The sequence below is a fragment of the Poecilia formosa genome, unplaced genomic scaffold, assembly GCF_000485575.1.
Source record: "Poecilia formosa unplaced genomic scaffold, Poecilia_formosa-5.1.2 Scaffold588, whole genome shotgun sequence".
Classification (NCBI taxonomy): domain Eukaryota; kingdom Metazoa; phylum Chordata; class Actinopteri; order Cyprinodontiformes; family Poeciliidae; genus Poecilia; species Poecilia formosa.
The window spans coordinates 181,419-198,242 of record NW_006800527.1 but is presented as its reverse complement, the minus strand read 5'-3'; the positions used below and the strand labels follow the sequence as shown (position 1 = coordinate 198,242).

The 16,824-nt window shown below is 37.9% G+C and overlaps 1 protein-coding gene across 1 annotated transcript; it reads left to right on the top strand.

Annotated features, from left to right (window-relative positions):
• The first annotated feature begins 1,175 nt into the window (after window positions 1-1,175).
• On the top strand, window positions 1,176-6,872 carry il26 (interleukin 26). The gene is made up of 5 exons (XM_007541104.2): window positions 1,176-1,409; window positions 2,004-2,066; window positions 4,729-4,869; window positions 6,492-6,557; window positions 6,640-6,872. Exons 1-5 carry the CDS (start codon window positions 1,260-1,262, stop codon window positions 6,712-6,714), a joined length of 495 nt encoding a protein of 164 aa, XP_007541166.1. The 5' UTR covers window positions 1,176-1,259; the 3' UTR covers window positions 6,715-6,872.
• Window positions 6,873-16,824: the final 9,952 nt, after the last annotated feature.

The following is a 16,824-nucleotide window of genomic DNA, read 5'->3' as shown; positions in this document are numbered from 1 at the left end:
ATTAATTTTTTTATTGAAGTGTTGGAAATATTTGATTCCCTCCTGGTTTTTTTTCTGTTTTTGAAGATCTCAGCCGACACACTGCAAACACTAAAACTTACCAAGTATTTTTCTACTTGGTAGAAAATGTCTTGGTGCACTTGAAATAAGACGGAAGTAACTTACAAGTAACTTTGCAGCAAAATAAATCAATAATTGCTTAATATTGAGCACTGGCAGATTAATAATATGAAGTAATTATTTACCTAAAACAAGTTCCTTTATGAAAAGTTGCTCATCTTATTTCAAGCGTATTAAGATATTTGCACAGGAAACTGGAGGAACTCCTTGGTAAGACTCGTTTTTGTTCAATAAACTGTCGTTTGTCTTTGTGCTTTTTGCTTCAGACCAAACATCCAAGTATGCCGTACAGTTTGAAGACGAAGCGTTTGTGCCACATGCAGCTGCAGGTTTTATATCCGGTGCAGCCGAATCCCTTCAGGTCGCCAGCCGTTTATTAACTACGATAAATATCGGCTCGTGTTTTCGACACTTAAAACTTTTCCTCTACGTTTATCGCTGACGCCTGATGTGGCGTTTAGCGTCAGATTTGAAAAACATCTTGGAAAGAAACTCTGCCCAGGCCTGAATTAGATCTGCAGGAATTTTTGTGCAATTTCTTTGGAAGATTGTGATTGATGAACCACTTTTAGTTACAAGAAAACCTGAGAAAGACAAGAATTACAAATGAGGGGGAAAAAGTGACTGTTCTGAATCATTTTTGCCTTTTGAGACGTGAAGCAGCTGCGTTCACTGAGCCTCAGAGTGCGGCTGCTTGACCTGATTACTGTTCTGACTTCCAGGAAGAGCAGAACTTTGTTTTAACTCAGTCTGTTCTTCTTCTGCTCCTTCCACGGTGCCAGCTTACTGAAATCTTCATAAACTCTCTGATCTGGGTCGGAGAGCCGTCGAAGGTGGGAGCCAAATCTGCAGAGTCACCGATTCTCCGGCTGGCAGTCTACAAACCGCAACCTACTTTTATCTAACCTCACATCTGAACGCCAAAACCAGGAGCCTGATAACACAGAGGAGGAAGTGACATCAGTAGGAGGGAGGAAGGAGAAAGAAAGCTGCGGGTGACATCAGCAGGGAGAATCCTGGGAAAGTTAGTGAGGGTGGGAGAGGCCGGTGGGAGTGTCAGCAGGGGGCCGGGTCGGGTGTATAAATGCAGCGGCAGACCCGACGGGCTGCAGCAGCTCAGCAAGCCTCCCACCGTCACGATGTCTGTTCTCGCTTTATGCATCTGCCTCGTCGCAGCAGCCGTCACCACGGCAACGGCCGGCCAGCAGCTCACCTGCCGACGGGAGATACCTGAAGAGCTGATCCGGGAGCTGTGGAACCAGACGGGCGTCCTGATCGACAGGCTGCCGGTAGGATCAATACGCTGATGGGAGGCTTATCATGATTTCGATAATTCAGTCAACAAATTATACAAAAACTAAAGTTTAACTTTTTCAGAATCTCGTTTAAAATGAACATCCAGGTTTCTGTTGATCACTGTGATCAGTTACCGTCTCATCTCTCCGTTAATGATTATTTACTCACTGCTCCACTGTTGAACAGAACTAGAAGTTAAGCATCTATTATTGTTTTGTTTACGTCTAGATTTAAAGTTAACTTCAACTTCCTGTTGATAATTAAGAGTTAATCTCTCACTATGTGAGCAAACAACATATTTAATTATAAAGGAAGTGTAAATCTGTTCATGATCAATATTTGATGGATTTCTGGGGTAAAACCTCTTAATAATGTTATGAATCAGTTTCAGTGGACACATTCTGTTAACTCATTAATTTAAATCCTGAGAACAAATTGATTTTATTTAAAATTTGCCTTTTATTGAAGAGTTTACACATCAGATGCTCATATTTTACCAGAGGAAATTGTGATTTTTTAAAAGTATTTGTAGTGAAAGTGCCATTATTGAGCGCTAAAAGGTCAAACCGGTTTGTTTTCATGTGCAGAAGGAGGAGAGGTTTTCCCGCCGGACGAGACTTTTGCCAAAGTTCTGCACCAAATGTCCTGAGGTCAGTAAATCCACATCCTGTCTGCTCCCATCTCGTTTCCTTTGGCACCCAAAGCTTTCGTGGAACTAAATTTCTGAGGTTTCGCCTCTCCGCCATGACAGTGTCCGCTCGGTTTACCTCAACCACAACCACACCCGTAACCAGACTTCACCAGGCCTGAACCAGGCTGCCTGCCAAGGCGCCGTGGCGGCTTCACACCTCGCGTCACGGCGCCGGTTCCCCTCCACAAGCCGTTCAGACACCAGTCAAACCAATGACTGGCACTGGGTTTCCAGCTGCTGCTCCACCTCAGCACAGCGCCGGATTCCAGGGAGGAAGTGTTGAGCTCAGAGTTTCGCTCTGCTAGATTAGTGATGCATTCATGCTCCACTGGAAATCTAGCTGCTGAAGCTGCTGGTTAATCATCTTTTTCACCCAATAAACCAACTTGGATGCAGGAAAGTTTAAACTTTTACAAGAAAAATGTTAGTATAATTGTATAACTGTCGTGATAAATTGTCTCAGAAATTATTGCGATAATTTGTTGCTTTGGGACCATTTTCAAGTAATATATTGAGAAAACCAATACAAAACTCAACATTTCCCAAAGAACACCTAATTTATTTATCAGGTTAATGTGGATGAAATAAAACGCAACAACTAAAAACAGTCAAAAACAGAAATGAAATGGATTCTGATGTCTGTGAACTTCAAAAAATACTGAAATTATCGAGTTCATTTCAATTTATCATGCGATTAATTACATGATTCAATTATTTTTATTCCAATTTTTTTCAAACTAATCTGCTGACGTGGCTGTACAGTGGCGCAGTTGGTAGAGCTGTTGCCGTGCAGCAAGAAGGTTCTGGGTTCGATTCCCGGCCCCGGTCTTTCTGCATGGAGTTTGCATGTTCTCCCTGTGCATGCGTGGGTTTTCTCCGGGTACTCCGGTTTCCTCCCACAGTCCAAAAACATGAGTCAGGTTAATTGGCCTCTCCAAATTGCCCCTAGGTGTGTGTGTGCATGGTTGTGTGTCTCTGTGTTGCCCTGTGACAGACTGGCGACCTGTCCAGGTGACCCCGCCTCTCGCCCGGAACGTTAGCTGGAGAGGCACCAGCAACCCTCCCGACCCACTAGGGACAAGGGTGTGAAGAAAATGGGTGGATAATCTGCTGACGTTTGCAGAGATAGAAATACAGCCTGTTATTTATTTATTGTTATTTTGATAGTGATGTTCAGACAGACGTGGAGTGTGTGGACTAAAACGTTGGCCATTTTAAAACGTCTAGCTTAAGTTTTATGAGGTATAAATTCACAGCAGTGGAGAAATCACAGAGAAAATAAACACCGGGCTGCAACTAATGATTATTTTCACTGATTGGACGATTGATCGAATTATTGGATAATAAAAACAATATTGCCACATTCTGCAGATTTTTCACTGAATCACTTGAAACAATATCAAAAATACAGTAAAAGACGTAAATAAATTATTCAGTTTCTTTGTTAAATAAGAAAGTAAACATTTTATTGACTAAAAAGCAATAACATAGCATTTCTTTAGTATATGATTGGTCATTTGTGGTTTAATTGATGCATTTTTTATTTAACCATTTAATAACTGATAGTAAAAGGTGTTTATAAGGATGTTTTATTTTTGTTAAATTTGAACTGGGCAAAGACAAAATTTGCCACTTGAGGAGTTCTGGTAAAACATATTTGCGGAAAAAGTTTTTAATTGTCTTATATACAAAATTTATTTTTTTAGTAATTAGCTTAATTGCTGCTCTGACTGTTTTGTTTTTTCAGCCAAACAGCCATTTTTGAGTCTGTATATTCCAGTTAATGATTAACTGATTACTAGTTGATGATTATTTCAGTAATCGATTAATCGCGATTAATCCAATTATTCGTTTCAGCCTTATTTTAACATAAACAAAGACTTGTTGACGCCAGTGAAGCCGAGACTTTTCCATGCTTATACCTGGCAGATTTCATTCTACGTTAGTTTACTGACAGAAACAATCTGCTGCTTATAGAAATAATGTTAGCTTGTCATGCTAACGAACTGCAGCGTTTAGTGTGAAGAAAAGATGAAGATTTATTCGCCCTAAAATGGACCAAAACTCCCAAACAGCGTTAATGAAATAAAACCGGACTTGTAAAGCCATCGTCAACTCAATCAGCTGTCAAAACTAATAATTAAAGAAATTAGGACTGAACCTAATGATGATTTTAGCAACCAATTATTCTAACGATTATTCTGATCGGCTGACATTCTGAAGATTATTTTAATGTAACCACTTAAACTGAGTATTTTTTGGGATTTTTTGGACAGTGAAAGGTGATAAATAGGGGATTTATTGAAATACAGAATTGTACCAGATTAAATTAAATCTATGGAACTTGAATGAATCTGTGTAGAACATATTTACAGAAAAATAATATCTTAACAGGAAAATGTATATATTTGTGCTCAGCTTTGGTGTAATTACAGCTCTGAAGGTTGTTTTGAGTTTCCAGTTAATCCGATTAATTGGACCTAATCTGAACACCTTGATAAGCATTATGTGAGCCTGGTGTCAACAGTAATGGCGAAGATCATTTTACATCTTTGGTGCCATTAGAAAGTGGCAGAGTTCACCGAGTTAAAATGTTTACGTTTGAACTGATGTGTCGTCAGCGTTTGATTGGCTGGTTGGAGCTGCAGGAAATGATTGACATCTACCAGAGGAGCGTGTTCAGCACAGCGGCGATCAAGAAGCTTCTCCCTCAACATTACGACGAGCTGCTGTACCGACTGCACCACACGCTGCAGCACTGTGTGAGTATGCCGCTCCTCAGCCTGCCGTCAAAACGCCTTGCAGCTCTGCAGCAGAGCAGGAATCAGGTCATTAAACCAAAAGTCAGGCACTCCTCTGCTGAAGTGCTGAGTCAATTTCTGACCAAACTGTGAACATTAAGTCCGTCATACATCAACCATGCACTTCTACGGAAATCTGCACTTGTTTGTTTGGAAAGTTTTATGAAAATTAATGTGAGTGACAGTGAAATTATCTCATATTTTCAGTTAGAAACCATTTTTCATCTTTACCGGCTGAGTTTTTCAGGGTTGCTGGTGCAGATAATTACAGAAACCAAAAACCTGTGTCTAATCAGTAAATATTGTCCAATTTGTGTTAAGATTATATGCAGATTTAAACGTTCTTAATTTACAGTAATTATTTTCTTAGAAGCCAAAACAAATGAAAGATGGAAGGAGGATAAGTAGAAACAGAGAAAACAGAGGTGCTAACGGTGAGCTAGCATAGGAACGATAAGCGATAAATCGATTTTATCTATTAAACATTTGATTTTAGAGATTTAATTGCTGGTAAATCTGGATTTTTTCCCCACCAATGCACTCCTTGAGTTTTGATAGTTTAGCGTGACGTCAGCACGCACAGGGCGGCCATCTTGTTTGACGAGCTTCTATTTATTTGGACTTTGAATTCAGGTCAAAGCTGTGATTGATTATGATTTTTTATTTTAAATAACCAGAATAAAGCAATGATATTATAAAAATACAATAGTGTCGAAATAACATGAGAATAAAGAATTCATATTTCTAGAATAAAGTCGTAATATTAGGAGGATGAGGGGCTGATTTTATGAGAACAGGAAAATAAAAACAATTAAAGAGAAATGTTGAGACTAGCATCAAATTCTCAGTAGCAGGACTGTGAAAGAGTCTAAAAGAGTTTAAAAGAAAGAACCACAAACTGGTCACTTAAGATCCTGATAAATAAACTACTTTTTTCTGGTAAAATTGGATCTTTTTCCTGCTGCTATTAGGAATAATTTCTCATAATTAAACAGAAATTCCAATAGCCCTAATAATGTGTAGTGCAACTCAGAAATAAAAGTCAATTTTTGAAAATATTTCCTGTTATTTTTTAAAAAAGAAAGCGAAAAGAAAAAAATTAATTAAAATCAGAAATTGGATCTGGTATGAAAAACACTGGCGATGTTTTTAAGCCACATCAGGAGTGTAAAGTAGAAAGAGGAGCTGCAGAGTGATTTATGATGGAGGGATTGCTGCAAGAGTGAAAGCAGAGAGCGATGGTGGTTAGATCTGCTGTGATGTGCAATTTGGAAGTGGATGTGCAGCTGAAAACAAAGGAGGCGGGGCTAGAAATGGAGGAATATTGACAGATGAATTAATGTGGCGCCCCCTAGTGGGAGCAGCAGGAAAGACTAATTAAGTTTTTAAAGAAGTCAAATTTAGTTTTTTTTGTTGTTTTTTTTTTGTCCTTTTCTCTTGTAGTCTTTATTGATCAGACAATAAATGGACAGGAAATGGACAAAGTCAGGAATTGAACCCAGAAGTATCGCTCTATTGCAAATCCCAAACTGAAATCAAAGCCATTTTGTTTCTAAGTCTGAATTTGCTTTCTCCTTTTTTAGGTTTCTTCCACAGGGCGTTCAAAATATGTGAAAGCTCTGAAGAAAATGGAGAGAAAAATAAAAAAGGTAAATACAGATGGTACAGACTGACTGCTGAATGTTAGTTTAATTTAAAGTCTAACAATGGAAACGATTTATTTGACTGCAGAAAAGAGAGGAAGGAGCGATGAAGGCTATCAGAGAGTTCAGCTTCGTCCTCAGATGGATTGATGAGCTGATATGAGAACCATCTTCCTCATCCTCAGTATAAACAACCTCATCATCAGCAGCATGTTAAACCTCATTATCGTGTATTTTTTCACTGTTACCTGCAGCTTCATTGTTTCCATCTGGTTTTACCGTGAAAAAATTATCTTATCTGAATTTAAAATTTGATGTTGATACAAAAAAGCACTTTAATTATTTAATATGTATTTATTAATAATGCATTTCATTACTATATTAATCAAATGCAATGTTTTTATTGTATCACCAGGAACACAAATTCACTTTAAAATGTAAAAAATTCAGTGGAAACAGTTGAAAACTGAAAAGCTTGTCATTAACATTTGTTTTTCTGAACTTCTGAGAAGAGCTTTTCTTCTCAAAAATATTTACTTGATATTTTTATTGTATTCACACAGGCTAACATAAGTTATTGTTGGGGAACATATTTAATATATTTGACAATGCACAAAAGAGTCTGGAGTTTTAGTTACTTGAAACGTTAATGTGAAGTATGAAGGACGATGTTTTTATATTAGATGTGTCACATGTATTTATGTCTGAATTTGGAGTAAATAAAGCCGTATTTTATTTCTACTTGACTGTTTGAGTGGCTTCGACTTTAATTTGGATTTGTCTCCCTCTGCTGGTCAAAACGTGGTACTACAGGAACTGAAAAACAAGCAGCTTTGTTTGTTGGGCTCGTTTCCATCCGGTTTCCTCACCACTAAACATTACATGTTACATAATTGGAGTAAATATTGTATCTTCTCATGTTTCTGTGCATGTCGGATGTTTTCAAGTCGTCTCATTTGGAGTTTTATTAAATGTTTCTAAAACTTCCAGCTGGATTTAGCTTCCAGCTGCCATGTTTTCACTATCACCATTATCCTGTAAGTCATTCAAAAAAGAGAAAAAATGTTTTTTTTAACTAAACTTTTATGTAAATTTGGCAAATGCTTTGACTCTGCAGATTATATAAGCTAAAACAGTTAAAAAAAGAAGATGAATTCAAGCGAAGGCAGAGAAACAAAAGATCAATTAAATTCAAACCAAAGTTAATTTAGTTGTGTGATTAAAGGAATGCTTCTCTCAATCATAAAGCTGAGTCAATATCTCCGTCTTTACCTGGAAACTCCAACGAAGACATCTGGACAACCGTCGAAAACCCACAGTCGATCTCCACCCCCACATGCTGACACAACTTTGAACTTTTCAGCGTCTCTCTGCTGAGTCAGCCCCTCTGCAGAAGAGTCATGAAACTCCTGCTCAGGATTAAGAAGACGACACCAAACCCCAAACTGTTTCAGGACACATTTTACACCCAATTCAGTTTCGAGCTACTCAGCGTTTAGCAAACCAATTAACTTTAAATACCTGGATGACTGACTTCCCTCAATTCATCACTAATCTTCTGTCGATTATTGTGATTGATCCGCAGTGGATAACAGGTGATTTTAATCACAAGCTTGTGCAAACATGTTGGAATTAGAATACCAACAAACTAAATGCATTTTTTCTCTTTCACATCATCACAACCACCCAACTTAACAACCTTCGTCTTGTGAACACTCCATGTACTTGAAATACTTCCATATCCAATACTTGCAAATACTGAAGAAACCTATTCTGTTCAAGGAAGAACAAGATTGAAATGTTGCAAGGATGAAAATCAGAGGAGTAAAGTTATTTTCACTGATGGATCCTCCTGATTGTTTGGGAAATCTGCAGAAGATTAGAGTATCTATTGGTTCTGTTCTGTCCCTGGTATAGTCCAAGTTCCTTCTCCAACAAAGAGTGGGGTTCCTCCCAGTTCTGCCCAAACACTCTGGCCAAGCCATGAAGCAAGACAGGAATCACAACTGCCTCCAAAATAAACTACTTCCAACAATAATGGAACATTTTGGTGGTTTTCTGTGGCTTTTCCAGTGTCGAAGATATAAAGTGAAGGTTCCTGCCGATTTCACCAACTCACCAATGATTGAAATTTAAGATCTGCATTACGACAGAAACTTAGACAAAAACTGTATATTTTGAAATTCCCTCTACACCTGTAACTCCCAAAGTGCCAAACTTTTATGAACACAATGCATCTTACCAAATGACCTTTGCAACTGAAGCGAGGGAAGGAGTACTGAACGACTGAACGACTGTTTTTCCTGAGTTGTTTCGCCATTGTAGCTTCTGCTTGTTCAAGCTGAACTAATTTGTCTGTGGCAGTAGCAAACCTTGTTGGGGCTCACAGACGGCGGTATTTACAGAAGAAGGGACTAGCTAGCTTACAAACCGGCCCATAGCTCCTCCCTCTTGGTGCTTTGGATCAAATCAAAAGCATTGTCTGAATTCACAGCACATGATTTAAATCACTGGTTCATAAACGGCGCTTCCCCTCACACCGGAGCTGCCTTAAAAGCAAACAAAAGTCCAGATTGATACTGTTTTTGGGTACATCGTAGCCTATGGAAAGGTGAGGCATTTTTTCCTGCCAACTGACAAACTTTTTTATACATATTAGCATCTAGTTAGCTGTAGCATCAACCGTCTCGAGCTGCACAACACAATGAATATGTCGAACTTTTGTCTGGCAGAAAAGTCTGGGAAGAAAATAAACTATACAGCATATACAAGATTTAAAGTTTAAGACCTGTGATTAACAAAATAAAGGCTAACTTGCATTTTTTAAATGTATTGACATTTCAAGGCCTTAATTTCAGATGAAGTTGAGACTTTTTGAGGCAGTGCAGACACCCTATGAACTGATGCTGACTTAACTTTCTAATAAATCAAATGCAACCTTCCACAGTAAGGCGTCTACATATAAACAGGCAGAGATTATATGAGATAGACTCAAGACTCAGAACAAGAGTCTAAGTCAATTCTCAAGTCTTTAGACTCATGGTGACTAAAGTGTGACGCAAGTCTAAACCTCAAGTCATAGTCTCTGTCACCTGTGAAAATCTGCTGAAGACCTTTGCGTGTTTAGGTTCTCAAACACCATTAATCTGCCCCCATGATTAGAGCACTGAGACAAATCCAAAGCTGTTGGTTTACCAGTTGGTTTACACCTCCATTCTCACACTGTCATCAACTGGTATCAAAAACAAGCCTGGGAAGATAGGAGGCTGTCTAAAGGTCTGCAGAGGAAGTAGAAGAATGAAACAGTCCATTGACTAAACATAAAACCAGTTTGTGTCAGTAAAATAAATATTTTTTCCAAAAACATGACTTCTGCATGAAACCTACTATAAATCAGTAAATCCTTGACATGAGGGATTCACCTTCATCTCACTCATTTATCAATTTGAGACTCAGAGTTATCAAACTACTGCATTGATGTTTTAAAAAAAATCTACACCAGAAGCGTTTCAGTTTCATTTTAGCACACTCTCTTAGCCACCAGAAGCAGTCAAGCTTTCCTTACATGTTAGAGGATGTGGTGTGTCTCATGTGTCTGGCAGTTGGCCCGCAGCAACAAACAAACAAACAACAAAAAGTTACTAAGAAGCTTCTAGGAAACAATTACTGCAGTAATTCAGCTAAAAACCTAACAGATGACCACTTAATTCCACTGAATTAGCATTTTCCCAGAAAGCCAGCACAGACTTTGCATGTGATGTGCATAAATGTGCAACTGGCAGAAATTATTCTATATTTACCCCAATGCTGCGGCACCGATTTTAAATATTAATTTTAAAATTACCGGATGCATCTTCCAGCGTTGAAGGGAGATACATGCATAAAGCAGCAAAATTTAACCAAAATGAGAAATGTTTCATGAATAAAGCTGCACTTTGTAAAACAACTTCTAATTAATAAAGGACTGAAAACTGACCAAAGACAAAAAATTCACATGCGAAAGCAAAATTCAACCACATTTATTTTCAGAACTCTACTATTTGCAGATGATGCTGAAATCTAAATTTATATCTCCAAAACTTACAACACTTCTATCAACACTTATATTTGTGTCACTTTATATTTTTAAGCAAATAAAATCCATTCAATCTTTGACACAAAAGACTGAAATGTACCTGATTTGCAGGCCACAAGCTATTAAAAGTGGTCTTGCTTTGGTAGGTGGTTTTTATTTGAGCGTAAATTATGCTTCCTTAGCTTTACAAAAGTGTGGCAACTCGTGGCCTAGTGACCCAGATAGAGGTTTCTTACAGATTGAAAGATTCTCCTCCTGTTGTTTTGAAAGTTCAAACTCTGTCCAAACACCTATCCTCACTTAAAACTCCACATTTTGTTGAATTTTTTGCAGCTCAACAATAACTGTCAAATCTGAAAGCAAAAGCTAGCGTAGGGGAAGAAGAACGTTTTGTAGAACTAAAGACTGAGGGAGAAGGATGTCTCTATGGCCCAACACACTCAAACTTAGCAGAAGGTCAGAAATCTTTTTGTTGCTGACTGTCTAACATGGAATAACTCTCATTACTCCAAGTCCATTTCTGATTGGTCAATCAATCCTTTTGATTGACCAACAGCGCATTCTCCCAAACCCAAGAATCCACAAAGAACATTTTCCAAAACCAACCGTTTGTGCTGCAAGCAAAATCAGAAGTGCGGTTCAAGAGATTCAAGCCAGGTTGGGGAGACAATGGGAAGAACCGTCCATGTTGGACCAAAGTAATGAATATATATCAGTTATACCGTGGTGGTTGTGTTAAATCAAGACTGGTTGCGGATTTTGGTGGTGGTAGGTCCTTTTTCTGGGTATTTTTCACTGACAGATGCACAATGGATCTAATAATTCATGGGGATTATCTTGAACGTCCGTAACTTCACTTAAAATCAACAACCAGATGGCTGTAACAAGGATACAATCTGATATTTTATAGGACAAGAATCCCAAACATGCAGTGAAATTGGTTTTTGAAATGGATAAAGCTGGGTAACACAAAGCTTCTGGGTTGAGTTCCCCAATCCTCCAACCAAAATACTGCTGATAATTTATAGACTGTGCTTAGAAGATAAGCATATGCCAGAGTCAACTTTGGAAAAAATAAATTTAAAGATCAAATTTAATAGGAGATTCATGCCAATGATGAGTGGAAGTAAACTTCTGACAGCACTTGTTCCAGTAAGGGCTTCCAGGAAAAGCTAATAACTGCTGGTATGTCACATACAAATTAAAATACTGGACTGATTGATTATCAGGCTAAACACCTGATTTTCACAAACATATTCACAAACTACTCTGTCGATATTGATCAATATGGACAGAGTAGTTTGGTATAAAACACATTTTGTTACTTAAAAAAATAATATAAAAGCAATACATCAAAAATAATTTACATACAATTATATTCAGACGAATTCAAATGTTCGGTGCTTGCTGATTCTAATTTGGATCGAATTAAATGCATCGGGGAATTCTTAGAGAGTTTATTTTTACTCGGGAAAAGTGATCTTGCCACAGTGACGAATCAGGTTTCGTTGAACGCCTCGTAGTGGCATTTTCCAGCTGCAGAAATGATGTGCCGATTCCATTTTTATTTCATCTCCATCCATTGGATTTTATATTCACCATTTTTAATTTCAGTTCTGGAATCCAAAAACCATGTTAAAAGCGTTAAAAACTTCTGTAGCTTTATAAAATCTACGATTAGTTAAATAGGTTTAAAAGTGCAGAACGTAGCGGTCGGGAAACACCAACTCTGCCACAGTGACGACCAAGGTTTCGCTACACTCACTGTGGTGGTATTTCCACCAGCAGAAATCATGCAGGGATGGTGCAGCTTACTAACGCAATCAATTTCTGCTCTCAGAAGAGATTTGGCCTCCAGAGATGACTTTTTCCAATACTCCTACTCAACTCGATGATTACATTTTTTCCAGCAGCTAATAGTAATACCAAAATTGAAGAAACCATTAAATCATTAAGGAAATGTCTAAAAATTGAGATGCCGATAAAGTAAAGGTATAAATATAAAATATAAACTGGTATTTAAAAAATGTGCGTTAATCTGGCTGTGTTTAATTATTCTTAGCTGAACAAATGGTTGAGGGACAATAACACTCCTCATTGACATTTCTTTTTTATTGGTTATGATGATTTTGAAGTTTTTATTGTACTTTCTTTACTTTTTATTTTCTATTGTGAGATTATTATGCAACAAGTGGGAAGCTAAGTATTATTTGCACATTAAAAAATTTTCTAAAAACGTATAGTAAGGAAATGCAGAAAAGAAAAACAGGTAATTTGTGATGCCTAGTCAAAGTAAATGTTAAAATCAATGCAATGTATATATTTAAATAATACAGCATGTTTCACTTGTATTATTCCATCTGAGTGTCTACATGTGTTTTGTGATAGAATTGCAATAGTATTGATATTTTTATCAACAGGCAGAAGGAAGCACACACTAAAGATGAGCAGTAATGAAGTAAAATAACTGCACAACTTAAAAGTTCACACTTCAGTAAAATATATGTTATACTAATCTCTTATCAAACTGAAAAATTACATCTTTTAATTCTATATTTTTATAATTCAGGACTTATTGGTTAACAATTTGTCATATTGTAAATAATCTTATTTCTGGCTCTTAATTGGAGCCAAAATGTGTTGTACTGAGTCAGACTCAACACATACAGCAACAATCTAAACACATTTTACACCCACACTTCTCTAGCAAAGTGCTAAGCTAATGCTTTATGCAGTTTCAGTTTCGATATGATTAAATGATAATGTAGCTTTCCCATTCCATTGTAACTGCAGTCCATCATGTGCTTACAGCACTTATAGAAAAGTTATTTCTCTGCTTTTTAAACTTAGCAATTTTCTGTGAATGTTGGGAAACTTAGTTGCTTTTTGTTGTGCAAAACAAAAAGCAACTAAGTTACAAAAGTTACAGAATTTATTACAAAAGATAATCACAAATAAATAGATTTTATGGCTAATGGCTAAGACGAACATCATCCATCCAAATGGCAATACATTTGCACTTACCCATGGTGGAAATAAAAAAGCTAGCTAGCTAAACCAGGGATACCGGCAGCTAGTTAGCATAGCTGCTTCTACCTCGAGTCACAGAAGATGTCCACATACGACATAAAAATTAGGAAAAAAAGTATCAAAATATGAGATTAAATGATCTGGCAACAACAAAATAAGATCTGTGATTAATAGATTTAAGGTCAACTTACTTTATAAAAAATTAAATAAAGACATTCTACGGGTTTTCATTTTAAATACTTAAGACGTTTTAAGGATGTCCAGACACTATGGAAAAGGTTTCTGTCTAAAGAAACTCGGCAGATTGAATTTAGTCATTGACTTGCAGGATTCACTCCTCCTGGATGAGCATGTAGCGACAGTGGAGAGGAAAAACGAACCTTTAACAGGAAGAAACCTCCAGCAGAACCAGAACCAGGCTCAGTGTGAGCAGCCATCTTTCTGAACAGAAGCTAAAAGTCATGTCAGTGTTAAATACCTTCATGAAGGGATGAGACGTCTGTAGCATCACTTTTGATCAGACGCTCAGAAACATGAACTTTTAGTTGACATGTCCAGCTTTAGTCTTTTGCTTCTTCAATTAATAAAGAATATTCTTACAATGCCAGTTCTCCATTTCACTGCAAACAGCTTTGTTTTTCCTCAGCTTGTAATGCACGATGAATACAGATATGTACAAAATCTGACCTAGAACAGAGTCTACCAGCTAACCGCGGTAATGATGATGCAATCGTCTGACATCAAAACAGACCAATCAGGAAGCAGCATGGCTCAGAGAGAGAAGAGCTCATTAAAGAGGCAGGTGCAAAAAAAAACACGATTATCTGGATCTAGTTTGGATTTAAACCAGGACAGTCAATATTAGCGTGTTAATATTACATAATGCAGATTAGGTGCACATCTATTTGGCCTAAAAGCCAGAAAATTTCACTTAAAAAACCCAATGGACGTTTGGATAAAACTAAGGCAGCATCCTAGAGCACTGAACGTTCAATCAACGTCCCATGATTCTGTTTCCTGTTCTGATGGCTGCCAAGTTCTGCAGGTTTTCGTTCGTTGACCATTACGCATGCGTTCAGCTCTTCATACCAAATAAGGCAGCAGCAGGAAGCTCCCAAGAAGAGTTGGCTTTCACTTTGAATGATTTCTACAGAAGGCCGGAAACGAGAGGGGTCTTTCCTGACTGACCACACTCAGCTGTAACGACTACAAAACGTCAGAGCAGCTACTCTGACCCGATTACTGCATCAACAAATAGGTACGAGTCTTTCCCATCTCACATCTCTGTGCTCCATAGATGACTGTTCAGTTCTTATCCCCAGGTGGCACAGCACCACCAGGGATCTGCTTAAAGACCCCGAAAAGGCCCAATTTGGTCCAACAATTCTGAATCCAGGGTTAAATCAACGATCCTGATGAGAAAGCCGCTTAATAAACAATCTGTATATCGGCAGAGTCTAAAACTATGAACCTTCAGTGTGTGAATAATATGACAACTAATCATAATCTGGGTCAGAAACAAAACCTTTAAAGGTTCTACAAACTCTAGAGTGACGAAGTTTTCTTTAGTTTACAGAAAGTTAACGTATTTTCCGCACTATAAGGTGCACCTTTAATGAATGGCCTATTTTAAGACTTTTTTCATATATAAGGCGCATAGAATAGACGCTACAGTTAGGGTTCCCACCCATATTGAACCTAAACGGGACGGGATTTGTTCCGTACTCTACAAATGTGGATGTGTAACAAAGAACTGGTCCCCGAGTATTTTATATAGTAGTCTGCCCCAGTCATTGTTTCACTCACAGTGTTGGTGTTGCGATATTGTGCCCAACTGCTTTCTGGGTAACACAGACCAACTGACATGCTGCCGCCGCAGCCTCTGTCTCTCTCCCCCCGGCTTTAAATGTATAGGGGCTGGTCTCTTGGTAACCCTAGTCGAAGCACCCCGATGAATGTCTAAAGCCACTTTGTTGACATAAAGAATGTCAACATAACAGTCCGACTCCGGTCGGTGAGGAGAGCCTTCCGGACTGGGCCGGGCCGGACGATGGTCATCCTTCTCCGTTTGCGTACAGCATGTTGGTGGAGAACGTGGTGCTAAATGTCCTGCAGACGACCTGATTCTAGACGGTCGGTAGGTAGATAGGTCAGTCAAACTTTATTAACAAACCAGCGTTCTGACAACTATCCTAGCATGCACCGCACGCTGCTTCTTCTACGGATGAAAATGAAGTCGGCGGCTGCTTACCGTAGTTGCTAGACCTGTTGTGGCTCAATATTGGTCCATACATAAGGCGCACCGGATTATAAGGCGCACCGGATTATAAGGTGCACTGTCGGCTTTTGAGGAAATTGAAGGTTTTAGGTGCGCCTTATAGTGCAGAAAATACGGTAACTAATAACAGTTTCTATTAAATAAAACAAACTGTTAATCCAATGTATTTAATAAAATGTTAACTTATTGAAATTTAGTTGTGGGATGTTAGTGGGATTGGTTTGGCCGTATCTTCTGATGCGGTTATGATTAAATATTATTGAGAGAGATTTGGTTTGTCATGATTCAAACAAAAATTTGATAACTGATCAATTTATATAGTTCTGACATAATAAAAATACTTTGTTTGCAATATAATGATGTGATATGTTGTGTTTTAGCTTAATAAGATAGAAAATAAACTGCCCTGTTGGAGTTATGGTTGGGTTTTTCACCCAGCTGTTAATTCTGATCTTGAGTTTGATTTTTTTCTTCTTTGGCTGTAATCCAGGTTAAATTATTTATAACTGTCCATATTACGGCAGAAATCCTCCAAAAGAAACCCAGCAGCATGGAGCAGCACATGTTGGTGGATCTGGTTCTCCTAGTTGTTTTGGTTCAACAGGTATTTTATCAGGTTTTCTGGAGCGCTGACAAGTTACTTTCCCCAAAATAAATGCAAATGTTGAGAAATGGACCATCTTCTGAATACAATGTTTCCAGATAAATACTTAAAAATAAATTCTAAATCTAAGTTTTATTGTTTTCTTGCAAAGTCGTCACTGTAACAGATCATGGTCTGCCATACTGACATCTGGAGCCGTATATTCATAACTAGGCCTGTCAGGATAAGATATTTTCCCAGACGATAAATTGTCCCAGAAATTATTGTGATAAACGGTAATATTGTT

Bases quoted from the DNA above. Each gene is read 5' to 3' on its own strand.
- il26 (XM_007541104.2), top strand. From the start codon at position 1,260: ATGTCTGTTCTCGCTTTATGCATCTGCCTCGTCGCAGCAGCCGTCACC. The intron at 2,067-4,728 runs GTCAGTAAATCC...ATGTGTCGTCAG, and splicing joins TCTGCACCAAATGTCCTGAG to CGTTTGATTGGCTGGTTGGA. The intron at 4,870-6,491 runs GTGAGTATGCCG...CTCCTTTTTTAG, and splicing joins ACCACACGCTGCAGCACTGT to GTTTCTTCCACAGGGCGTTC.